Here is a 26,632-nt window from a genome sequence, read left to right on the forward strand (position 1 = left end):
CTGCGTACGGCAAAGGAGTGCTGCAGCCACACCACAGTGATAACGGCGGTGCAGGACATCGCCATACATTTTCTAACCTCGTGAAAAGGCTTGAGATGCCTCACATTCAGGGATGAAACATGCACAAGTCTGAGCCTTGAGCCATGCTGACCCAGTCACTGGGTATGTCATCCAGCATTAAATCACATTCAACTGCAAAACAAGCCTAACAACCATATGGAGTAAGAGGTGAAACAACAATAACTTCATATCCCATATTACTCAATTCAGCCTCCATAATTCACTCCATTCAGCATAACTGGTACCCCTCTCCCTACCCCACTCAGCAAATTTTTATCAACCAGCCCCACCCACACCACTGGAAAAAATTACAGGTTTGTTGAAATCAGAAAGGCTGCTGGACACCCCATGAAACTTATGTCTGGCTATAGGCAAGTGGACCTTAGCTTTGTGTCACTGTTTTAATTTTGACTGCCGTTGGGTGCCCATGATCTACACTGTAAGGTTTCTTCATGTGGGGATAGTTAAAGTGCGAACCTGAGGAACAAAGGAAGAGAGACTTTGTACATGGGGGATCAGGTTACTGCGTCCTGCTGACCACTACCTGGTTTAACCTAACAGGAACCAATAAAACCACAGGGAAGAGAGTTAGAGAAGGAAGTGTGCAACAGCGTGCGATCGTCATACCAGAGTGACTTCAGGAGCCCCATTACTCCCAGGGCTGGGTAGTGGATACTTGAGCGTAACCCAGCGGTGCTGAATGGATCCTGGTTGTGATGAGAACACAACCTACACACACAGCCTCCTTGCTAAAGACACCAGATTCATGTCTCTGCAGTAAATCAGCTAAAAAGCAGGGCTGGGTAGAGGGCTCCGTCAAAATCAGGATGCTTTCTCTGGGTCCGTGAACAGTGCCACTTACGGAAGCGGAAACGACCACCATCCGGTAAGCCCGACACCTAGATCCCCTTGTTAGGAAATGCAGTGCCACAGGGACAAACAGGTTATTGCGGAATTATCAGACGATCGGGGCCGGCGAACCGGCAGCCTTCTTGGGCGGTCATGCCACAGCCGGCAAGATTTCTGTGCAATTCATTTTGCTCCAAATAGCCCAGCCATTTTAAGATCAGACAAAACATATGAAGCCGTGTATCAAAACACAGTCCCAGCTGCAAAAACACTGTCATACTCCCGACTCCTTATTCCATCTATTACATTCCACTGTTTATTTGCAATAAAGGTCAAGAGCACAAAAGCGCAGCCCCTCCTGGGACGGGCAGCACCATAATTGCTGAGAGCAGAGAGCTGAAGCATCAAGCCTGCCTAGTTCCACACTTCCCTGTCTGCAAAGACATCACTACCACCACCCCCCTGGGCTGGGCTGCATATCAGGAAACCACAGTGTGCTTAACACCCGTTCAGAACCACAAGCTTTTAATTTAGTCCAGTGATCAACACATGTGAGAAATGGGCGTCTATGCATTTGGTGCTCAAAAATCAAGACGCCCTATAAGTTGAACAGTACGGCGAGGTCTTCACATACAGATCATACACAGCACAAAATAGATAACCACTGGAGGGACTCATATCTAGTTGTTACTCATCTGCTGCCCATACTCCCAGCATTTCATGAGAAATAACTAACCAATGGCACAGCAGGGAAAACCATGGATTCAGCTGAGAATTTCACCTGTGCCACCAGGAACTAGCCAGCAGTACCAGAGCTCTCAGAGGAAGAACCAGAATACAAGGCCCATCTAAGCCTTAAAAAACCATAGTGGCCAGTGGACACATCTATCTCTGGGCTGTCTTTCACACCATCTGGAGCCCAAGCAACGCTGGAGACTAAAACGAGCGGCTTCGAGACGCAGCTAAACCAGAGATGTGTGGCACCTCCAGTCTTTCTGGCACATACGCCCCTCAGGAACTACACACCAGCTCTGACCCAATACCCTATCACAGTGAAGAATCTGACCAGGGGGATTACACTTACTCAGCGATGTCCATATACCCGCAGGAAGCAGCCGCATGCAGAGGGATCCACCCCTCATTATCAGGCTGGTTGACACAGGCACCGTGCTCCACCAGGAAGGTGACCATGTCCACGTTGTCGTCAATGCAGGCCTGCAGGGACACAAAGGAGAAATGTTGCTCCAATTGATGCAAAGAGGCTGCTGGCAACTGGTTAATGGCAAGGAAAAGCGAAGCTGCAATGAAGTTCTTCACCTAAACTATTTAAGCGAAAACAAACAGCCTAAAATGGGTAAAACTCCAGTGAGTTAATGGAAAAACAGCTGAGTGACAAAGCGAAAAAAGAAACGGCAGTGATTAAATGCACAGTGCTTTTGTATGACCAGCTGAGTCCCTGCACTAGGACGGTGGCAGAAGAGAAAGCCTGAACCTGCCTTTGGGGAGACAGCTGTGCATCACAAACCACTGGGGAACTTGGGAGTAAGCTCAAGACTCCCCCCACCCTGAACTGTAAGAAACTACCACAAAAACCTGGGCATCCCATTTTCATGTGGCTAAGGCCAAAAAGACCAACACCCTCACCCTCAGAAGAGAAGCTGTTGCAAAAGCATCACTAACTACAATAGATGCAACTTTTACCTGGTTATATAAATGTCTTGGGAAAGGGTGAAAAACAGGCCTGACGGATTTGGTTGTATAATTCTTGGGCTTGATTCTCCTCCATTCAAATCCCTGAACAACTGAAACCCCTGTTCATACAGGAGACTAGCAAAGAAGAACTTCCCCAGCCAACACTCAGACAGGGGCAACCCCAGTTTAACAGAAGATCTAGGGCCAGTGACAACACTGAGGGGGGGGGGACTCAGTCAGGTACAGCTCAGCCATTCAGAGTATATGATATCGCTCGGACAAGAACATCTGTCAGTCTGCCACCCACGGCAAAGTACCTGGGAAACATCGGAAGACCAGTTTTGTGCTGCAAACGACACGCTACCGAACAAAGCCCTGCAAAAGGGTTTTGTGACACATTCAAACGTGGAGCTGTGGGTGCTCCAACACATAGCGCACGGCTCGGTTTTCAGTCACAGGAGGAGCTCCCCCCCCCCCACCCGCTCAGCAAGTCCGCAGCCACCTCCCCTTCCCTGCACACGGGGCGCCGGCTGGAATGCTTGGCCAAATTTGGGTCGTTCGTTGTGCCGTACATGGTCAGAGCGGAGGAAGCCTGCGGGCATTATCAGAGGCCAAGTGAGCAGGAGTGCGCTGCACAGGGGAGCCAGGGGGGAACAAGGGCAAGCTCAAACAACTGCCAGCCAGGTGGGGATCCTGCCTCCTCTGGGTCTGACATCACTATCCACCGCCATAAATGGCTGCCTTCAAAGAGGAACCCTAGCAAGCTCAAATGGCAGAAATTTTCCAGCTCTTTGGAAGCTTTTCCCGTTCACCATGTTCTCAGAGCAAAAGGTATGGCTTATCAGAGCATGCTCCATTTCATCCACTATCCCACATGGGGTACTACCTTAAAAGGTGCTAATCCCCGAACGGTCATAATTAAGATCTAAAAAGGGATAAGCAGCACTGCTCATTCCACAGGAGCTGATAAGGAGGGGAGAGGAAGACAAAAGGAAGAAACCAAAATGTAGTGTTTCCTGGCAGACAGCAAGGGAGGCAGTCAAACTAAATAAGAACAGCACTGGCTAGATATAGCAGACTCAAGTATGGATTAACAGGGCCTGCAAAATCACTAGTCCAACGTCCCAGGACAATCGAGTGCTCCCGTCGGGCTACCAAAACTTAACAACACCCTGCCCAAAGGGCTATCATAAATGATCCCTAAAGTAAAATAAAATTCCCTTTATTTGCTTTTTCGGCTCCTTTGATTTGCTATTTGGAGGAAAAACTTTGACCACCGAACTAGCGAGTTGCCGACGGTTTGTCTGCTAGGAGGCGTATGCTTAAAGCTCGATTTATAGGAGGTTTGCAGTTTACTGAGCAATCGCCTCGTGCGGCCATCTTGGTGCATTGTAGGTCATGGTCAGAGTACTCCGAGCACCTTAAAGCAAACAAGTCAAGTCAAGTGTGGCTCTATCATCACACCAGTCATATTCAGTACACTGCATATGGTGACGCAAAGTAAAATTATATAAATGTTATATAAAAGAGAATGAAAAGCAACAATATAAAGAAAACCAATATTACTGGATGGAACCTATATCCTCCTAAGACCCCACCCATTCATTTATGTCCATTGTAGTGGACATTTTGTTTTTGCATCTATCTTTTCACTCATAGAAGGAAACGTATTTATTCCTGTTGTACAGTAAAGAGGACGTTGTGAAATTAAAAATAAAAATACAATTTAGATTTTTTCAAATTTAAGATGTCTTATTTCCTCCAAAGACAAATAACCTAAAATTGAAGGACACTTTTTTCCTTGGGTCTCAGGAGGATTTACAGCTATATGCAGCCAGCTGTCTTATATGAGGTAGAGCTGGGCAATAAATCGATTTTACAGATTAATTCGAATTCTTGGTTCAAGGCGATGTTTAGAAAGAAAATCACAAATCATTTTAAACTGGGTAATTAACAAGGAGCCAGTGAAATTCCCAAATTTATTTATGAATACGATTTGTTTTTTTAAGTTTCGGGGGACACTGTAAATAACAGCATGCCAGACTGCTCTCTATCAAGCCCCTCCACCCCTTTGTACACCGACACACAGAGCAAAATGGCAGCACATGCGTCAAAATGAGAAGAGCTCGTCTCAAGAACTGCCATCGTCACCTCAGTTGTTTGGAAGAGGTTTGACTATCCAAAGTCCAACATAGAACAAACTGTCCATAAAGTTTGTCTGGAATCTGTGGCTACTAAAGGTAGCAGCACAACAAACTTGTTTCGGCATCTCGGACAGGCACGCAGCAGAGGGGCAGGAGTGCGTAGCTATGAGAGATGAGCAAGTTAGCGGCAGCCTCCAAAATCCCGCTAAAAAGCAGGTAACGATACTGGTAACGATAATGACCTTTTCATGTAACATTCCATACGATAAGAATGGACCCAAGTGGAAAGCATTGAGACATATATTTCAACCCCTGTATTAGCTTAGTCATTTCATCTTGTTTGTTTGACTCATCTGCCGGCCCCTGGAGGATGGGCTCCCCCTTTGGGTCTGGTTCCTCCCAAGGTTTCTTCCTCCTCGTTTTTCCTTGCCACCGTTGCCTTTGGCTTACTCATTGGGGGGTACTTACGAGGCAGAAATGTAAAGCGCATTGAGACAATGTAATGTTGTGATAATGCGCTATATAAATAAAATTGAATTGAATTGAAAGAAATTACATATGCCGTGACATTTCATATTACCAAAGATTTGGTGCCTATATACACAGTGGGGGAAAAAGCAGGTTAATTCAGATGTTAAATGGAATCGATCCTAGATACGAGTTACCAAGCCAGAAGTATTTTACCGAAGTAGCCCTGCCCATCTATACAGCAGTACTTTGTGGAAAAACTTATTTTAATGATAAAAATAACCTAAATAATTGTAAATCTGGCATAGGTTGGAAAAAAAAATAAATCAGATTTTATTTTTAGGCTGTCATATGACACTGCAGTGTCATAAGTTCGTTGCTGGTGCCCAGTTAATGCTGCCTTGTAGCGGCTGGTTTGCTTAATGTGAAATGTTAGGGTTTCCGATTTTAGAACGTCAATTTATTATTTTTTTACTGCCCTTTTTTATTTGGGATAGTCAAAGTTCATTTCAACCTAGCAAAATCTATCGATCTAGTTAATTTATCCATAATCCCCGTGAAATGTTACTTGTATCGGTCCTCATCATATACGTGGTGCTATTTTCTCTCTTGCCTATAGGAGGGCTACAACAGTGTTGTGCAATGGCCTCGCGCCATCATCTTGGCATGTTGTCAGTCATGGTAATGGAGTATGCCAGCACATGAATGCAAGCAGGTCAAATAGGGCATTATTGTCACACCAATCATATTCGGTAGGCTGCTTACAGACACAAAATAACGATGTAGAGAGAAAACATTATTGGATGTGACCTGCTGTCAATTATGAGATATTATTAATTATCTTTATTCAGACCTTGTGGATAATACTAAAGCAAATGAAAACAAGTCTGGAGTTATAATTTATTTCTGCCTGGGTACAAATTTTTTATGAAATATGCAGTGCATTTGGACGAAGTGTCAGTGATTTCATGAGTAAGCACAAAAATACATTTCAGGTATTGTTTTTCATTATTTTCATCATATAATGGTAACTATGTTGCTTTGTTCTGCAATGTTACTACCACAGGGTTGTGCTTTGTCATTTTTACAGCAAATCGTTTTCACATTAGTGAATGTGGTCCGAAACGTGATTTGAACAGAATCAAAAATTAATCCATTTGGTCACTTGCAAATCGAATTGTCAATTTTGCCAGCCCTAAAAAGATTCTAATTTATGTTTTGGCACATATCATTAAGTTAGTCCTTCTGAAAAATGGCATGTGAGATTTCGACTTTATTTTCAGCTATTCTTTTCCATCAGAGGTCATTTTTTGTGCTTTGAAAGGAGACAGGTTGGTTTTGTTTTAAGGAAGTATACATACTTTCAAACAAAGATTTTGGTATACAAGCTTTTGGCCTTTCTTTAGTAGTTTGCACAAGTGACTCTGCATTTGTAAATTTGTAATCCATCGAGGCCTTTTTAAACATCGCTCAAAATATGTAAAGCCGCTATAGCATTTCATATCTCATTCCTATCGGATTGGTATCAAATTAGGATTGAACTGAAATTGGACTGAATCAAATCGTTAGCTTGTGAATCAGGATCATGTCAGGGCATCTGTGCCAATACCAACCTTAATCAATACAGATAGGATCCACAGAGGATCTAACAAGAATCTCAGCTGAAAGATTACAATAGTCATACTGATTACATAATATTGGCCACCAACTCTAAACCCTCGTTGGTCCTGTACTGGTCACAGGCCCAAGTCCAGTTAACACTGTTCTACTCACACCAGTTTGATGACTGCGCTATTTACAGGCCAGAGGTAGCCATGCAGCAGCCAGGCAAATACACAAAACGTGCTATTTTTCCACACATTCAATATCGTACAAGAATACCTAGGCTTTAAACAGCATTCCAAAGTCACATCGGTAGCATCACTGGCTAATTTACCAAAAAGACATTTGATGCTTCTGTTAATGGCAGTTGTTGCTAAGAGCACTTCACACAGTTTAAAACAGGCTGTCCAGCAAACAAAAGCTTCACGTAAATGTAAACAAGAAATACACCAGGCCATTGCGCAATCAATACCTGGAGCATTTCAGAGTTGCAAATGACTAAATCAGACTAAAGGATTTGCTGCCTACAATCCAGCTGAATCTGGAGTGTATGGTACTCACGGCTACTGGGGATGACTCATATAGAGCTAGAATCCAGCAGCAACAGGACTTTGACTGCACGGCTTTGCATGTTAGGATTAACATAAGAAGAGACTTATTAGCTGTATTATGAATTGCGCAAGTTCGGTATCCCGACAACTGTGAAAATGACCCAGAACAAAAGAGCCTTCATTTTTTGAATTTAGAAAAGAAAAAAAAACAGATTGTCAAACTTGATAACACTGTCTGATTATCTTTGTAAAACTTAAACAAAAAACATTTTATATAAAAACAGTCAATGCCCAGACCATTCTGACACCACATCTCCAAACTGTCCTAGACACCATTAGAATCACTCTTCTCAGGAAAGTTTGTCATCGCCATACCACAGAGTATTTTTCGAGCACCAGAGACCATTCTAAACCTTTACACAGTGTTTACGCTTATAAAACATATATAGCCAATTGAATTTATTAGAGACACACTTCTGAACTGCATAAATGTACCAGGTAATGCATACACACTAATATATTGAGTAATACACTGAAACAATGCTTTAGGTACTTAAAAAAAAAATGTACAGGAAGGTTTTCTTCTGGCTAGTGTACATCCTTTCATTTTAAACAGGCACTAATTCAAGCAGCACTATGGTTATCTAGTATCTCTTCAGAGACACTCAACATAGCACAAATTAGACCCATACATACACATACTACCAGTACACTATGGGACACTGACACAGATGCATACTTGACACATACCAAGGGAAATTCAGTCACTAGATTTCCTGAACAGCTTTTCAAAAACCTATTATATCTAGAAATCTGCCATCTAAAATATGACTAAAAGGGAATCTACAAAGGAGTACTGCTTGAAACAATTGTGTAATTAATACAGGTCAATTTCAAATGACAATTAGAAACAACAATGTCGATTAAATTAAAATCACTTAATACACAAAGTCATCATATTAAAAAAATCCATGGATTTATTCAAACCCAGAAATAATGTCATACAAAACATTTAGAGGTAATGTTCTAACAAATTAAACTAATGATAAAATCCACTGTTCTGTGCTAAATTCATTGGCTAATAGAAGAAAGATGTGATGCAAGCTGGAAGTTGGTATGTATGAAAGCCAGAGATACACATTACATCTTACGGTCAAACGTTTTTTGCATATTAATGTAAAGAGGCAGCACCCATAGTTTACTAGGGTCAGCTAAAAGAAATCTGAATGATCATTTAAAGAGATGAAACGTAGGTTTGTTCCTCCATCCAGCAATGAATTCAATTTTCAAAACCATCCCTTAACCAAAAACCGGGGCTGTTCCAACTGCTTCTCATGGTAATCTATTGCTTCGGCGGCAATCTTTAAGTGAAAATATGAGGGAGGTACTTTGAAAGTGTGGGAGCAGTGGGGCTGACATTTTTATGGAGGTATTTCAAACAAATTAGTTTAATCCATAAAAGTTAAATTGCTAGTGGCCTCTAGATTTTGCTGATGTTAAACAATAAAAATAAACACAGTACATCAGACTCCCATTTAACCAAAAAGCAACCAACACAGGAATCCGTTGTAACTTAACTGGTAGCCCACTGCTTACAACCATTTGTGCTTGTATTTTGCTAAAATCCCAGGTGTTAAGTGTAAAGCCTATCATGGCAGATAGTGTAAAAAAGAAGTCATTTTTACCCTATTTATTTTTTTTCTTCATTATAACCCCATTAACCCGTGTTGAGTCAACTGGCAGCTCTGGAAAAATAATGAACAAAGAAAAAGGTATTTTGAATAATAATTTATTTATAGGTTAATATTATTTCTCATTTAGGTATTTCTTTAGCTATATTTGAATGAGGCAGTCCTTCGCACACTTTTGTGATGTCTTAACTGTGTAATTTACATCTTCCTCAATGTCATTCTCTACAAGAGTATGTCTCCGGTCAAATGGTATGCTTTCTGGAGTTTTCTTTAGTGTCCAAGATTGGATGTAGGCTTAAGTTTATTGGGATTAGTAATTCTTTCATATACTTTTCGTAGTAAATTGTCACCACGCCGTCCCAGATTATCATATTTTCTCTGATTTACATATTATAGCCAGCTGAGTTGATGAAGGGTGTTTGATGACCTTTGGACAATCTTTGTTGTTTATTTTTTGGTAACTGAGTTCCAATAATAAATGCATACATTTGCATAAAGCAATCATGCCTCGCCAACTCTAATATTGATAAGAAAATTAATACCTGAAAAAATCCCTTAATGGTAAATGTTGAATAAATTCATTATTTAATTTGCGACTAACTATGGACAGTTGCGTGATTAATCACGATTAAAAGCAAAAAATCTTGCTTTTTGATATGGGTCCATGGTATTGCACTTCTGTGGCAGATGGAATGCATCAGACTCGTGTTCAAGATGTTCAATAAACATGTTAAGTGCATATATATTCCCTTTTTTCTTGAGTCTGTCTGCTCATGCAAAATGAAATACGATTAATATAGATTAAAAATGAAGGATATTTAATCGTGATTAATCGAAATTAATCCACAGCAACCCTTTGATTAATCCGATTTAAAATTTTTATATATATATATTATATAAAAACACACACACACACACACACACACACACCCCCATCCAAGCAGATTTCACCAGCAGAAGCAAAAACCTACACAGTTTCCTTACTTCAGCTTGACATGGCCAGCAATCTTGAGATTCAAGATGACTGAAGTCAGACAAGACCATCACCTAAGGCCCTAGAGACAGATGGTGCAAAATGGAACCCTCTGTGCAGAATCCCAGTGGGGCTCACAGCAATGCACCCCAGCGGTCAACGCTGAGCCTCTATATAACAGCTAGGACTTTAATTAGCACCGGGAGCATTGTGGAGGGCCCAGAGATGACCCCCAAAGGGACTCCTTGGTTTCCAGGCCTTGTTAACGCAGAAGCAGATGCCCACGTTTGTCAATCCTGGCTCCCTACGCAGGCGTGGTAATAAGACCAAGGGACAGCAGAACTTCTTGAAAATACGAAGAAGGACTTTGGTAATGTGGCAACAAGAAAAATGGAATTTAAAGTCAGCAAAAGGTTTAAGAAAAAAAATTGTTTCCATAATAGTTTTCCTGGGTGCTTGACACCAAGCAGTCTGATTTATACAATTACACTGACGATACGGCAACCATGGCAACAACAGAATGTTCTGCAATGCACTGATAGCCTTTTGATGCTAGCAAGCTACCAATCCCTGAACAACAGGGACAAATATGGGGGGAGGCTGTTCATCATATATGTCGCTTTAAACCTAACAGAACCAGGCTTGAGTCCAGACCAACACAGACAAACTTTTCTCAAAGCTTTTCTGACCTCTGTGCCAAAGGCAGTGTCATGGAAACCCGTCCCTGAATAAAGTTCAGAACTATCTTGCTTTTGTAAGAGATACAAATAAATAGGATATTTTTTTTGTCATGTCGTCATTAGGGATGCTCATTTCGATTAATTTTCCAAACCGACAACCGCCGTTCGTTAACCGAACATTAACCGTTAACTGATTAGATTAGAATATTAAATTCCTCTGGGGTCGGCGGTCCCGCCGGCAGGATCTGACAGAAATTTCGCCAAACCATTTAAATAACTCTGCGAGGTTTTATCATATACACATTTAAAAAACACCCTCAGAAACCTTGGACAGTCTACTTTTCAAATATATATATAGGTAGAAACTAGGGGTGTGCAAAGCAGCCGGTATTTGTATCTGTATTTGTATTTGTTGAGGGGGGAAACGTATTTGTATTTGTATTCGTATTCGAGTAAAATTCAAAATAGGCGTAAAAATCCAGTTTTTTTGCGTTGCACTTCTAATTTACGCTATAGTGTAAGTATTCTTTAATTATATCCATTATAATAATTATGGATATGCAGTAGACAGAGTAACTTAAACGTACCATATAACTCCTACAAGTGCATACAATTCGACACAACTACACAAGCATTGTTTTAACCTTTTTAACCAAACGTTAACGTTACTCTGTCAACAGCCTATTGTCTAAATTACCGAGCTAACAGAGCTACGTAAACAGAGCGAACATGAGAGCACCTGATTGCAGACGTCAATAATGCAGCGTAATGGAATAATCTCCCGATCAAACTCTGCTTCCCGAAAGTTATAAACTGCCTCCGGAACCCAGTTAAGGTACAAAAATCTATTCAACAAAAATAGTGATACAGTTAAGTCTTTTTTCGCTGAGCCGAGCCTTCTCTGTTACTGTGTGGAGCAGCCTGTGTCAGTCACCTCTTTTACCCCCCCCGACTCCTGAACTCACTCACTCACTCTTCCGGGCATGCACTGCGGTCTCAAGAGGAAACGCAGCTTTTTGATATAAAGTTTTTCTTGTTCCCGAATACAAATATTTTTTTAAGTATTTGTTCGAAATAAGTATTCGTAAAAAACACATTATTTGTGCCTTTCCGAATACCGTATTCGGGTTCGGCTCCACCCCTAGTAGAAACTAAATATATTTTTATAGCTTCGTGATACGAATAGAAAGAACAAGAGTGACTGACTTAAGCGTCTGCGTCTCGAAGCAGCTCTGATCGCCTTCCCACTTGCAAATTGCGCTATTCGCATGATAACAACATGATAATCCGACAGTTAGTATTGGATAAAGAAATATGTGAATACGCCCATTGTAACCGAAATAAAACAAGAGCACATGTCTGGGTAGTGTTTACACCGATCGGCTACAATATAGCACACGGATACGTCTCAGCCGCTGAAGCTTTGCGCCAATGTTTCCATTTTCAGCAGCAAAGCTCGTACCTGTGTTCATGGCTCAGTGGGCTAAGCCTGTGTGCCTGTAATCACAGTCGCCGATTCAAACCCAGTGTATTTAGAACGTGAAAAGCGATCTTCAGCTGAGATGCCACAAAACTTCATACTACTACTAATAATTAAAATATATATAAAAACATTTTAAACCGTTTAACTGATAGTAATATTCGGTCAAAATTAATTAATTATTTCGGTTAACGGTTAAACGGTCAAAAGGAGCATCCCTAGTCGTCATGTCTAAGTTATAATTATAATAATAATAATAATAATAATAATAATAATAATAATAATAATAACAACAACAACAAAGTAAAAAATTGATGGCGTGGTCAGTTTGCCCTTAGCTATGAGGAAGGTGCCAGTTCTAGTCCCATGGTACCTAGTCAAGCCACAGGCATCTAGAGTGGGTCAAGTCTTACTCAACAAAACTGGAATACTATGCCACAAGAGGCCAGTCACATGATAAGCTGTTGCCCGTGAAAGCCAGACTCATCCAATGAAGTGCTGGGACTGGTGCAATTCTTTAAGTGACAGATTTTAAAAAGGTGTTTGAGACAAATCATGAAAACATTTTAAAGCAGACATTGACATCTTGTTGATGGAGGTTCTGGACTGAATAGTCTTTCTGTAGAAGATGTAAGGGACCAGCTGATAAACATATGAATCACATCAAAGGAAGAACAGAGCAACAGTTCGTAAAAGCCTTCATCCAGGACCAGAAAAGCTTATATCTCACATACTTTAAAAGCTCTATATGCTTTTCATTTGGTTCCTAAACAGCATGTCGTCTTCATTTGGAACATAGTGAGTAACCATCTTCGCAAATCTAAATTTAGAAACACTTCACATCAAGCAAGGGACCCCCCCCCCCCAACTTCCTGAAGGAGCTCTACAAATTACCCATGGAAACACACAGTCCAAGCCTGTTGCAAATCCATAACCCATGCTACACGATAAATTTTGTGAACCAAGTCCTTCACATTTCCATAGGCAACAAAAGCCTGGCATCTGGGACATAGCTCTCCTTAGCCAACAGTATTACTGAGGATGAACAGAAAAGGGAATCTGCAGGTGTAGCAGGACAGTGATTAACTTTCCGCTGTGAAATATGCAATAAGAAAAGGCAGGAAAGGAGCTGGTCATCAAGCAGCCCCCCTGCCATCTTTGGTTAGCCCATGCCACAACCCCACCACAAGAGTGAGCTGATGGTTTTCCAAAGGTCAGCAAAAGGTCACAGTAGCACAGGCTACCCATGTTACACCAAACAGGTTTTGCATAGGGATCAAGCAGATTTTAAGACTTTCCTGTAAAATGCTTTAGACTTACCCTAACCAATACAATTCACTCTTAAGTAGACATTTTATTACAGCTATTTAACTAATTAAGTGACATGCATAATTAACAAATTAAGTAACCTGCATAACTTCACAGAATGTTTGACACACTAATCATTCAGAAGATAAAAACCACAGAAACCAGTTTAAACTCAAGCTAATTACTTCTGCAGTAATCACCATCAGTAGGGCTCTGTTCCACATTCTAAATCAGATGTCAAACAGTTCATGGTCGATGGCAGTCCCCATTGTCTTTACTCATAAGCATTTAAGCTGTGGTCCTAAAGGTAGTCCAAACACCCACATCTACGTAAAGCCTTCTAAAGCCCCAGTAATATCCATCCAACCAGCGAAGCTGATAAACCAGACAGGAATATTAAAAATGATCAATTTCAGTACTCGCAAACAAACACACTGCCCACAAACAGGTCAGACGGGTGTATTGGTAAACACTCACTCAATCTCCTTAGAAGCTGCATGTCTCTTAGACATAACACAAAGGCAGCATTCAGTCACACAAGCCTATATCAATGAGGAGATTTTTATGGCAAGTGCTCCATTATTAAGCAGAAGGCAGGTGATGCTCTCAGTTAAACAGGATTACTCAAGAGAACACGACAATGCCAGCAACCTAAAGGAGAAAAATACAAACTGTTGCACGCTGCTAGTTTATACAAAACTTTAGAACTTTGGGCCACGTGGACCCAGTCAGTCAAACTGAGCACTTTTGATCAAAGCCTTTGGTATGAACTGCAAATGGGATGGATCCATACACTCCACATACCCTGGCATCTGTAACTGGGCGTTCGTTGGATGATCAAACTGGCTCCACTTACAGTATATCTAACAGATTCCAACAGCCGTACGTTTGTAATGTGCCGTTTGCCTCACTGGTATGTTACTTGAGAAAAAAGCATCTGCTAAATAAAATGTAGATGCTCCCCTACTAAAGACCTGGGCTTGAATTTCAGTGTGGGATTGTGGGTATTGCTCATAATTTAATTGGTCCCCACAAATCTAGCACTTATGTCGGAAATTCTCGCACACATTTACAGCGATGTCTAATAATGTGCAGCTAACGTTTGTACAGTGAGGAATGCACGCTCCCTCCCTCTTGCTACAAGTCTAGAGCCCCGATCCATACCACCTGCCCAATTTGTACGACACACATCTGCATATTTGCAGCATTACACTTTGGCATATTTTATAAGTGCCCAATTTGTACCAATTGATTTGACATTTTCCACAATCCAACCTGTAGTTCAATCTTCAGTAGTTCAAACTACGATTTTAGTAAACACTTGCATTGTAACGGCATGTGTCCAACTATGAAAGTTAGTTGATGTAGTTTGCAATTACGCTTTTGGGAAAAATACCCCTTATTCTGTTAATTTATTTACACAACATCAGATTCATTTTACAGACTGCTGGTTAGCGATCTCCATCAGCCCAGAATGACATATTCAGCCAGAGATTCCAATTTTAGATTCTTTGTGTTCTATGCCTGTTCAATGAAAGTTCTGCATATGATCCTGTACTTATGTCTGAGTGCATATTTATGTCTAATTAGGTACCCAAGTCATGGTGGGGTGACCATATATGACCCTGATGGTTGCCAATATTATGTGGCAGCAGAATCACTACATAATGCCAACAGGACAAAGATAAGATCATATGTTAAGGTAAGATATATATTATTTCATCCAATTTTTTTCTGATCCCACTGATTTGGATTAATACAAACATGGCTGCAATAAACGCAAAATACGCCAAACTGCATAGTGAACCAAAGCTATAATTGTTCCAAAGAACCATGCTGCAGGACAGCAGCAATTTCAACTGTTGGAAATATAAACTAACATTTCAGATATGGGATACTTCGGTTTTACTGTTCTGTTTCACAGAAAATAGACGACCAGAGTGAAAACTTAAAATCACAAGCAAAGAAAACTGATTTTCCCCAGTTTTTTCCCAGTGGAATCAATAACTCCAGTTCTCACTAAACAACAAAGCGATCAATAGATCCATCCATTAACTTTCTGAAACCGCTTATCCTATTCAGAGTTACGGGTGGTCTGGAGCCTATTCCCGAAGCTCAGGTGCAAGGCAGGGAACAACCCAGGATGGAGCATCAACCCATCACAGGGCAAGAGTGATCAATAAAGTTCACTCCAAATGCTGACCAATATAGTTTGTCATAAAAAGTATGAATGGATCAGACATGACTAGAAACTGCAATGCAGCGTACGCATGCTCCAAAATGCTGCAAATACACAGACTTGCAAGGCATAAAATGGGGATGTGGTACGGATGAGGTAGTCACAGTTCATTCCTCTGCTGTTGCAACATCTCTCACTAGCATACATACAGATGTGAATGATATGAACTTGAAGGCATGCAAACATGGGCCGATGTTTTTAAGTGGAAAGGGATAAAATGAAGGAAAGAGTACAGAGAACGAAAAGAGTATGGAGATGAGAGAAGAGGGATCCAGCAAAAGAAAGATTAAGGAAACTGAAGCAGCTCAAGGAGATTACCTCTAATTGAGATGGAGAAAGAACTAATTACAGCAATGCATACAAGTTCAGAGAACCCCTCATATTGGAGGAGTGACAAAATGCAATCTGAGGTAAAAGGACATGATAGGACCTATAGTTAAGCTCACAAATAGTACCCCCCCCCCCCCCCCCCGAAGTGTATAAATTCCCTCTATGTGCAACATTTAAGAATGGAATTCCCCCCCCCCCCCCCCATTTTTAAAAATGAATTTCAGGCTCTAAAGACCATTTCCACCTTCTCCTAAATAAGTTACCTTCTCACCCAAAATAACAATGCAGATTTACTGCAGCTGAAAGAACAATCTAGAGATCAAAATTTCTCCAGGGTGGTACAACTTGTGGAATAGACAATGGAAAACAATTTCTTCTATGAAGAGCATGGCATTAAAAAACAAGGGAAAGTGAAGTGTGCATCCTGATTTTACGATCTGGCAGCTAATCCAATTATAAGTCAGCCCATACATAGATGGGAGCTCAGCGGCAGGGCCTTGTTTTCCAGGAAAGCCGACATCCATATAAAGCGTCAGCGCAGCAAAAACGGTGGCTTCTTGCAAGCCGAAGTTAAGCTGCCACCCTGCTGACGCAGGAGGGGTTTCCAGATGGCTGACCGGCCACCATTCGCTCAGAGGAATCGCCGTTTGGGGACCAAGTCCCCGGGCACGCGGTCTGTCGTACATGGATAATTCCACAAAAGGAATTCCTCCTTATCTTTGGCATGTACGCACACACACGTGTCACGGCCGGAAAGCCCAGCCACCGTGCAGTGCAGCTCCTGCAGCTTGGCCCAGCCAATCCCAGACCAGCCCCCTGAGACAACCCAGCTGAGCAGGCAGAGCTGTGACTGCTGTCCATATATGGTCCTGGGATTCCCGTGGAAAACTAGCCCTGAGCAGACGGAACACACTGGGGGAAGAACACGGGGGGCTGGCTGGAGATGTGCATGTATACATCTCATTCTCGTTTATGTTTAACAGGCAAAATAGAGGCAACCCAGACCCAAATTGGTTTCTTAGTGCCTTGAGTGTCAGAAATCCATGTAGGAGAGGGGCTGGGGAGCAGATCAGACTACTGCAGGAAGGCTGCCCCTGTTCCCAAGACTTCCCATTGGGGCACGAATGTGACCTATGAGATACACACAATGGAAGCACCACTACTTTAAATTTCACCAATTAAATTTAAAGTTTACCAAGTGCAGCAATAAAGACTGACACTACATACTTCAGTCATCTAGTAATTTTGGCGGCAGGAAACATAACTCACAAGACTGCAGTTCTGGAAGACATGAAGACATGAAAATTATTTTCTCTGATCCCTAAAATAAATTAAGAACTGTCTAGAGAAACTATTACAGTAAAATCCTGTTATAACGGACCTCAAGGGACCTGGCAAAACAGTCCGTTATATCCAGAGTTGCTGTATGCCCAGAACACAACTACAGGACACCATTTACTCATGCCACACCCCAGCAGACACACTCGTGGTATAGATTATTATATTGTACATGTAGAAATCCAACTTTACCTGACCAGATGCGTGACTATTAATAATCCCGACTACGTATCTGCGCTGGATATCACCGGCACGCCACACGCCTTGTAGGCAGAGTCTGCATGTCCGTTATAGCCGAACAAAACTTCAGCTAAAAGCAGCCCTGGGGACCAAATTGTTTGTCCGTTATAAGCGAAATTCCGTTATATGCGAGTCCGCTATATCCGATGCTTTTTCTGCATGTTCTTAAAGGCGCACAACCGGGACCAGCGGATCTCGTCCGTTATAGACGATATTCCGTTATGACCGGACTTTACTGTAATAAAATGCAACTTTACATATAAATAGTTCAATTTCAGTTTATGTTTGCATGTCTCTTCCCCCACCCCCCAAACTGAGGGCAGGTTACCACACCTCATCCTGAGTCTAGCTACTATAATCCTCACCGCCAGGGCCAGACCGGGCCCCTCAAGCACACAGATAGTCATCAGGACTTCGCCTGCAAGGGGCCACAACACGACACTGGCCTCACCAACAGCCGAAGGCATGGGCCGGGCACTTTTAAGGCAGTGAGAGCAGCTAGTCAACAGTAAGGGTGGGGTGGGGAGAGGTCATCCTGGAAGAGCAGATTAAAGCTAACAGTGGCTGAGGGGGTGGTGGTCGAATCTTCGCTGAGCCGCGAAGCCTCATTAAGGAAATGAAAAAACAAACACACACTTCCTGTTAGTTGCTGCCCCAATCATCCCCTCCCCCAATTCTTTCTTTTTATTTTATTTAAGTTTACTTTGTACCAACCTTCACATGTCATTATTTCAGAAGACAAAGTACTCAGGTCAGCTGCAAAACTTTCATTGATATGTCCACTGCTTCCAGAGATGCATTAACATCCTTTGTGTATGGCTGCAGAAGTACCAGACTGTCAGGCAATGTGGTTCTGGGAAACAGCAGTCTGCCAAATGACAGCTAAGATCAAAGCAATCAATGCCTGCATCTCCAATTCAAAAGAAATGGTGACTACACCAAACAACTACTTAGCCACTCAAAATTCTACTGAATGGAATCATAAACAATATTGAAGGTTTAATTAAAATAAGTATACACGAGGCCTGGCCAGAAAAAAAAAACAACTGAATTTAAAATCAGCAAGTACTCAAGAGCCAATGACTGGATCATTACTAGAACTCAGTATGCAGCAATAAAGTCAGCTGAGTACCTGAATATACTGAATGGCCAGGTTATGCCATCAATGGATTTTTTCTTTCCTAATGGGATGTGCATATTCCAGGACAGTGCCAAGATTCATTGGGCTTGAACTGTCAAAAAATGGTTCAAGAAGCATGAGGAATCATTTTCCCACATGAATTGGCCACCACAGGGTCTTGACCTTAACCCCATTGAAAGTCTGGCAACTCACCTATCATCAATACGAGATCTTGACGAGAAACAAATGCAATTCTGGATAAATATTGTTGACTTTTGCATTAGCACGTGGAAACAATGTATAGATGAATCTGCCATAATCAAAGCTAAAAGCAGTCCAATGGAATATTAAAGTGTGTGACTTTTTTTTTGGCCAGGCAGTGTATGTAAAAATCACCTATTAATGAAGTGCTTATGCAAGTTACATTTCCAACAAGCGAAACAGAAAAAAATATATAAGGAACCAATCAGTGGAAGAGAATGAGGAAAGACACAGGCCAGAAATGATACACAGGACGACACCCACTGCCCCCCCCCTCCCCCCCCAAGGCAGGAGGAGCACACCAAGGACCTGCAGCCCTCATCAAGCATAGGTGACCGTTTGGCTGCATAATAGAGCTTTGCTACACAAACGTATTAGATTCTACCATGAAGCACCCACTTCCCCCTTTGTTGTAAGTGGGGCTCTAGTGCACTAATGGAGATTTAGATATTCTATCAGCGAAGTAGGTTGGCAGCAGCATCCAAACAAAGCATGTGATATATAAAAATCATCTCCATTATCAATCAGCTGACAAGCTGCGATCTTGGACACAGGCAGCAGAGACAAAGAATGGTCTGTATCTATTCAACCATTTAACAAACATGACAAAAATACATAAACCCATCATTTCATTGTAGAGATTTGCTCACTATAAAGACACTTAGCAGCTCATTCTTCAGGCAGCAGTACAGTGTTCCCAAACTTAGTGTTCCCGTAACAGTTTACTTAAGAAAAGTGTCAACGTAGCTGGTAACCTCTTGCAACCCACACGGTAGCATTAAAGATCTGAGGCCTGTACTACTAAGTGGGGTTACTGGCTTATCGGGGTAACTTGTTGGATTTAAGGTACCACAGTTTAAATGGACTTCATATTCGTTTACTTACATTTTGCCCAGACTACCTTAAATCTGACAAGTTACCACGATAAGTTAGTAACCCCGCTCCATAGTACAGGCCTCAGGAAGACCAATAGTACCTACATTTTCACAAAATGTCTGTTCCCCCTCATTCTTCCACTGCCACCTCAATACAGACAACCAGCAGTGCTCCATGAAGTGCCAGGCAAATAATCAAGCTTAGAAACATTAAAACCGATTTTAAACATTCACTGGAATCAAACAGTTTGTGAGCCACACACAACATGTTCCAACCCGTTGTAATTTTTGTTTGACCCTAGCCATTAGTACTTTACTTCCACCTGAAAGGTCGCACAGATTACATAAAAGGTGCATAATTGCACTAAGCAATGAGAACCATCAGTCACTGATCATCATGCACTACAAAATGCAGGATTATTTTCAGTAATTAAATTAGATGGCACCCTCTAATAAGTCTTCAGACAGGCTGAACATTTCAAATGAATGTCAAGCAACAGTGCTGGTTTCTTAACCTCTGTTAAGGACTGTAAATTCAAATCAGTATGAAGAAATGACTGCCCATTATTCATTTATCCAGTAAAAAGGTGCTCTGTAGGTTCGACTGTTAAACCTGTTTTAAAGGACCATTCATTTTTGTTCCTATGAACATAAACCATCTCTCTTCCAAGTTCTTAAAAATACTACAGTTCACAAAAATTGAAACTCATATTAAATTTTCAAACAGTGGCAATGCCCCCCAGGCTGCTACTGGAGATATGCAGACAGTGGCAACACTGAGTATTTTATGTAAGAAACTATCAACTATATCAACATCTGCGTCCCTAAAATTACCACACTCATGCCCAGAGGACAACCTAGCCCAATGAAGCATGCCTGTGTTCAGCTGTACAGATGTTCCTGTAGCTGATATCATACATGCCAGAGACTGATTGAGACCATCCACAGAGTCTTTCCAGGCAAACCTATCAGCAATATTTAGGCAAAATCAAGAAAACACTCAAGAGAGTCAAAATATCTTTATGGAATGACTGGCCAAAGCTTGACATAAACAGCATATTTTCCATCGGAATTCTTCTTCATTTCAAACTTGCAAAATCTACTTCACATTCACAAAGCCAGCCAGTAATTTCTAGCGTCCCACCACATCAGACTGCATATGTCCTGGGCAAGTTGACAGCATGAAAAAACTACTGATAGTCAAAGGCAACAGTGACACAAAAACCTCTATAGAGTAACTGAAGAGAACCTTGGCCAGTCAGGCTGTGGACATGCCGTCATCCCAAAAGAAGAGCGTTCACCAGCTGACTGTGGCGTTTTGCTGCTGGTTTGCCTACAAAGAGAGCTGCAACAGCCAGGTGCATATTCAGCATGCTGTGGAAAATCTAGCCCAGGGTACCATCACTCTGATCTACCCAACACAGAGTACATGTTATTTACTCAACTGTGTATGGATTGACACATCAGGTCAAGCAGATCATTTTAGTTGGTATGCTTATCACGTTTGGAAATATTGGAAATCATTTTTATATTTTTTTTAATATTGCTTTGTTATTGCGCAAAATTCATACAGATAAGCCCATATCCAGTGGAAGCCTGGTTTTACTTGTCATCATGTTACTCTGAAAATGTTCACTGAAAATGTGATCGTTAATCAAGAAAGGAATGACAGGACAACTAGAGCCAATCAGCACCTACAATCCAAAGAACATGAGTGGAATTGCAACAATGCACATTAGCAAAGAAGCATAAACAAAACTCTGATATAATTATCTTGTAGATTAACAACGCCTAAGTAACACTGACAAGGCAGCTTTTAAAAGAGCCCACCAGCACCCTGAACCAGAAAAGGGATCATTTTCATCTTCTGACTCTGTCATGGCACAATTAATATGGATTCACCTGGCACAGGTCACATGCAGCACAAACAGTAGAGTATAGCTGGGTGGAGACATGAGAAGAGGAGAAGAAAACCCAAACAGCAGCCATCCCAGTCAAGCACCAAAGCAAGCAGTCAAAACATGACAACCTCATCCCACAGCTGTGCCTTCGAATTTACTGTTCCCATGGCAACCATGTCAAAGGGTGCCAAAGAAACCGTTAGCATCCATGCTGCTAGACATCCCAGAAACCTACAAGGTCTTATGCCATATTTGAATGGTATAGCATCTGTTTTAAAGGGCTAGCATCAATTCCGGGCAAAGAAGTCTATGACAATGGATTCTGTTCATTCTAAGCTATGTGAGCAGGTAAAACAATTTGATACGTTAACACACACACACACACACACACACACACACACACACACACACACACACACACACACACACACACACACACACACACACACACACACACACACACACACACACACACACACACACACACACACACACACCAAGGGCATTTATAACAAATCAGTACTTAGCAGAGCCACACCAGCCATTATGCCGATTACATAACATTAGCAGAAGCGTTTAAATAAAGCTACAGTTGCCAACAGGAAGAGCACAGGGACGATAAAGGCCACCAAAGAGTGTCGGTCCCCCTCTAGGCAAAGTGCACAGACGGAAGTGAGCAAAAAGTGGCCAGTGACACAACTGTCACATGGATCTGGGGGCCAAGGCCACGGGATTCTGGCAAGGAATGTATGCACCATGCAGTTGCACTTTTCGTCTGTTGTCACGTGAGGAATTCTCAAATGCAGACAATAGGACACCATCATCGCCATCCTACCCCAATTCCACACACCCACAATTATTTTACGGGGCACAGTCAGGCTTGGGGGGACAGTGGCATTGAGCATCGAGTCTGTGAAATTTACACACCATTACTACAGCCTGAGAGTCAAATTACTTTCTTAGCCTCAAGGTGAAAACAACTACTCTGAAGCTGAGTACATGAACATCTAAATTAGAGCCATCAGTCTTGTGTGATACAAGGTACATCCACCCCCACTGCAGTCTGCAGAGCAAAACTACCAGACATGACCCACTACACCTTGCTTATACATTTCAGAAAACCTTAACTTGCAGCTAGAAATGCAGAATGCGGAAACGGTTTACTGACAGAAGCACAACTTTCCATAGTAAGTATCCTGAATGTAATAGCGGAATTTATTTTACCAGCACAACTGCACACATTACAACTTGTGCTAAGGCTGATTATTATCTGACCCAGCCATTAAAAACATGTTATGTGAAACTGGTAATCAGTATGTTATTGTCCCCTACAAAACATTAACATTATATGGGCCTGTTTTTCCTAAACATAGGAAATAAAGCAGGAGTGCCAGTATATCCATATATCCCACAACTTCCACAATGCTAAGCCAGGTATGCCACTGTAGAATGGAATTCTTAAACTGATGCACTGGCTTCCTGGACAGGTCCCAGAGCAGTGGTCAGACTCAACAATGAAGGCTGGCCTTTAATGAAGAGATTCCAGGGAACTTTCCTTGAAATCACCATCAGGATCTCCATATGATTCTAGGACTGCCACATCTGCATACGCACACGCCATGGGGCTGGGTTTTGGGCTGCTGTGTTATGGTCTGAAACAAACATACGGCATACAGGAACAGCGTTATGCAACTCCAGAGATGGTCAGGTCTGACGGCAGCCTCAAGCATTCCTTCCCTGCGCTGCTCCTCGCCAGATGCAGTTCCAAAAAAAGTCAACAGGTCCCATTCAACAGAGCATCCCCTCCTGTTTAAAGCGGCAGCCTGTTCAAAAAGTACTCAGCGCAGAAATCAACGTTTGTCAAAGGCGTGTCTACTTTATGGGAAAACTGACCATAAGATCCCCAGTCTGGCAGGAAAACAAGTTGAAACTGCAGAAGCCTTGGCATCTGGAAGCTACCCAGGAGGCAGAGTTTGTGTGTGGCAACGACTTGTGAACCACCAAGCATACACAATGGTGAACAGCTCCAAAACTGGATCAAATATTGTGTCTCAACCACTTGCGGATTATAAAAAAGGAGAGGATCTCTCCGAGTATCTCAGCAGCATAAATATAAACACCACATCATCTACGGGTTTCACAATAATGGGAATTTGGAAACAAACACAAAAATTGCTGACAGGCACAATGCTAATGAATCCACAATAAATTTTCAATGAAAACTTGACGAGAACAGCAATTTATGCTGAATTATTTTTATCTTATTGTGGTCATTAAGAGACATAAACCGCCACAATTTAAGTAGTAACACATGATTTATATAACTTATCCAGTGTAGGATCACAATGAGTATGGATTATCTCCGAGGTGGAAAGGGCACAGAACACAGGGCTAGCCCTAGTTGGCGGGCTAGTCCATCAGAGAGTTCACTCACTATGGGAAATTTGAGGAATTTACATGCATGGTTATGACTACAGAAGGAAATGGCAGAAAACATCCATACACCTAAATGCATGCAAAACTCAAGGTACGCATAAAACACACAACCCTGCAGGCTTGAGACCACAATTCCACTTTAAAGTTAAGTGAAAGCAGGGACCTGACACAGTTTATATACCAAGTCTTTGCAGGATATAATATTAAGTTATCCAACCATTAGCCTCCTGGCCTGCAAAACTACAACTTAGCCAATTGTATTTCAGTAATTCAGATGAACCACACACTAAAGATACAGAGGAATCGCCAGTAAAAATTCTTTCTGGATGATCTGTCAATCCTAACATGCACTTCAACGCACCTACTGACATATCAGCAACCTTTAAAAGCGCTCCGTCACTGTCCGGCCTTTCCTCCTTATCCGATGTACAAAATGATGCATGCGAGCTTTTTGATCGCTTCCTATTTTCATTTTTAGAAGTGCATACCACCGCAAAAACGGAGCTAGACGTCTGCACTCTCACCCATCTCCATGCGTGGGGGTGTATTGTGATGGTTAGAGCCATACGCGTAAGTATCTTACATGCCAATAACACGGGACTCCACCTTGCGCAAATTGGGTTTTACCGCTTCATTTATGGAGCGATTTGTGTTCGGAACACAGCAGGTGTGTCGTTTAAACGGAGTAAAGATTGTTTAAAACAATAAAATATACACATCTCTGCTAATAATTTACACCACAGAACAGCAGCAAGATCACAACATACGAGGGAAAATAGCGCAAGCTCACGCACAGCTAGTTAGCCACTGTTTTAAAATAGCCAGGTGTAACCCTGACGTGCTAGTCAAGCGATAACCAGCAGCCAGCTGACAGAGAATAACCGTGTAATCACAAACGGTAAGCGAATAAAAGTGGGTGAAATGATCACCGAGACGGTTAACCATTCAAACCTGCCATGATAGAGGCCGAGCTTTCCGCAGCCAGCGGAGGAAGCGACCCGGCCTGAGGAAGGCGGCTGTCCGCCGTGGCTCGGCTCGGCTCCGCCGGGTGCCGCCGCCCGAACCGCCCTTGCCGCACACTCGCATGTTTTGACAGGACACACGACGGTGACGGCCGCGGGTCAGGCGCCATATATCTATCATTTGGTATTATTTTGTTCCCTCGCTCGCTTTGCCGAAGGGAGAGCTCGAGCGCGGACGGCTTTTGCCGTTTTCGCCCGAGACTGGCCGCCGGGGCGCGGTGACTGGACACGGCCAGCAAGTGCCGCTTTGGACATTTTTAACGTACCGACCTCAGAGGACCGGCAGACAGACCTGGTGGAGGGCGGTGAGACCGTCCACATTGGCGTAGTTGATGTCGGCGCCCCGTTCCAGCATTCGCAGCACCTCCTCGGTGTCGCCGCTCGAACAGGCGGCCAGGAAGACGGCGCCCTGGTCAAACTTCACCTTCGTCTTCTTCTTCTTCAAGATGGGCGGCTCGAGGTCCGTCTCCGACCCCAGCCACCGCTTCAGCTGCTCGTTCCGCTTCTGCTTGGCGTCCGCCATCTTCATCCCCCTCCTGCCCGGGGCTTCCCGATCTCTCTCTAGCGGAGGGAGGGTGTGCTCCGCACTGCCGCCGTTCCACAGCGCGCCGGGCCGTATGAGGGGAGAGCCGAGCGAGCTTGGGCGACACACCGTAATATCGCGAGAAGACGGGGACGTCACCGCGAGGCCCGCAGGATCACGTCACTGTCGGGCGATAAAATAAATAATTAATAAAAGTGATTAATAACAATAACCGCTACGTAATTAGTAAGGTTCAAACAAAATGTACCTGCTTGGGGGGATATGCGAGGATGTACAATTCCTGATAAATTACATTAGTGTCTAAATAACTATCAACTGGAATGAGAAAACTTTTATTTTAGTTTTTAGGACTCATTCTTTCAACATTTATAAATGTCTATCCATCCATCTTACAACCGTTTAACCCGGTCATGGCTGTGGAAACAATTGTGAATTTAAATTTCTATTTTCATGTTTTGTCAACGTTTTCCCACATCAAAAAACACTGCCTGTATTATTCTGAGGTAAATTATGTATTGATGAAGTATGAATAGTAATAAACATCGAAAACCACAATTTTTTCATGCCATTCCAAAATATCATATATCTCAACTCATCAACTAACATTGGACAAAGTGTCCACAGATAATTATAGTTCACTGATGTTTTTTACAGATTAAGGTTAAAGTTGTAACAGTGAAACATACATCAATCAGCCATGACAGGACAGGTGTAGTGAATAGCATTGATTATCTCATTATAATGGCACCCTTGACAGGCGCCATTATATATTAGGTAAGCGAACAGTCAGTAATTGAACTTGATGTGTTGGAAGCAGGAAAAATGGTC

The 26,632-nt window shown here is 42.3% G+C and overlaps 1 protein-coding gene and 1 long non-coding RNA gene across 13 annotated transcripts in view; one reads left to right on the top strand and one right to left on the bottom strand.

Moving 5' to 3' along the window:
* The window catches only part of LOC111843391 (protein phosphatase 1 regulatory subunit 12A), a 45,584-nt gene extending 19,690 nt beyond the window's left edge, over positions 1-25,894 (bottom strand). For all 12 annotated transcript variants that reach the window (XM_023810938.2, XM_023810934.2, XM_023810942.2 and 9 more), the window contains exons 1-2: positions 25,553-25,894; positions 1,994-2,124 (exon numbers count right to left, since the gene is read on the bottom strand). In XM_023810938.2, the coding sequence (XP_023666706.1) occupies positions 1,994-2,124; positions 25,553-25,789 (368 nt within the window). In that variant the 5' untranslated portion in view covers positions 25,790-25,894. The remainder of the gene's footprint in view (positions 1-1,993; positions 2,125-25,552) is intronic.
* Positions 3,193-15,700, top strand: LOC111843393 (uncharacterized). Its single transcript, XR_002838148.2, has 3 exons — positions 3,193-3,432; positions 15,089-15,200; positions 15,581-15,700. It is a non-coding gene; the product is annotated as an uncharacterized lncRNA (long non-coding RNA).
* Positions 25,895-26,632: the final 738 nt, after the last annotated feature.

This window comes from Paramormyrops kingsleyae, chromosome 3 (assembly GCF_048594095.1).
Source record: "Paramormyrops kingsleyae isolate MSU_618 chromosome 3, PKINGS_0.4, whole genome shotgun sequence".
Classification (NCBI taxonomy): domain Eukaryota; kingdom Metazoa; phylum Chordata; class Actinopteri; order Osteoglossiformes; family Mormyridae; genus Paramormyrops; species Paramormyrops kingsleyae.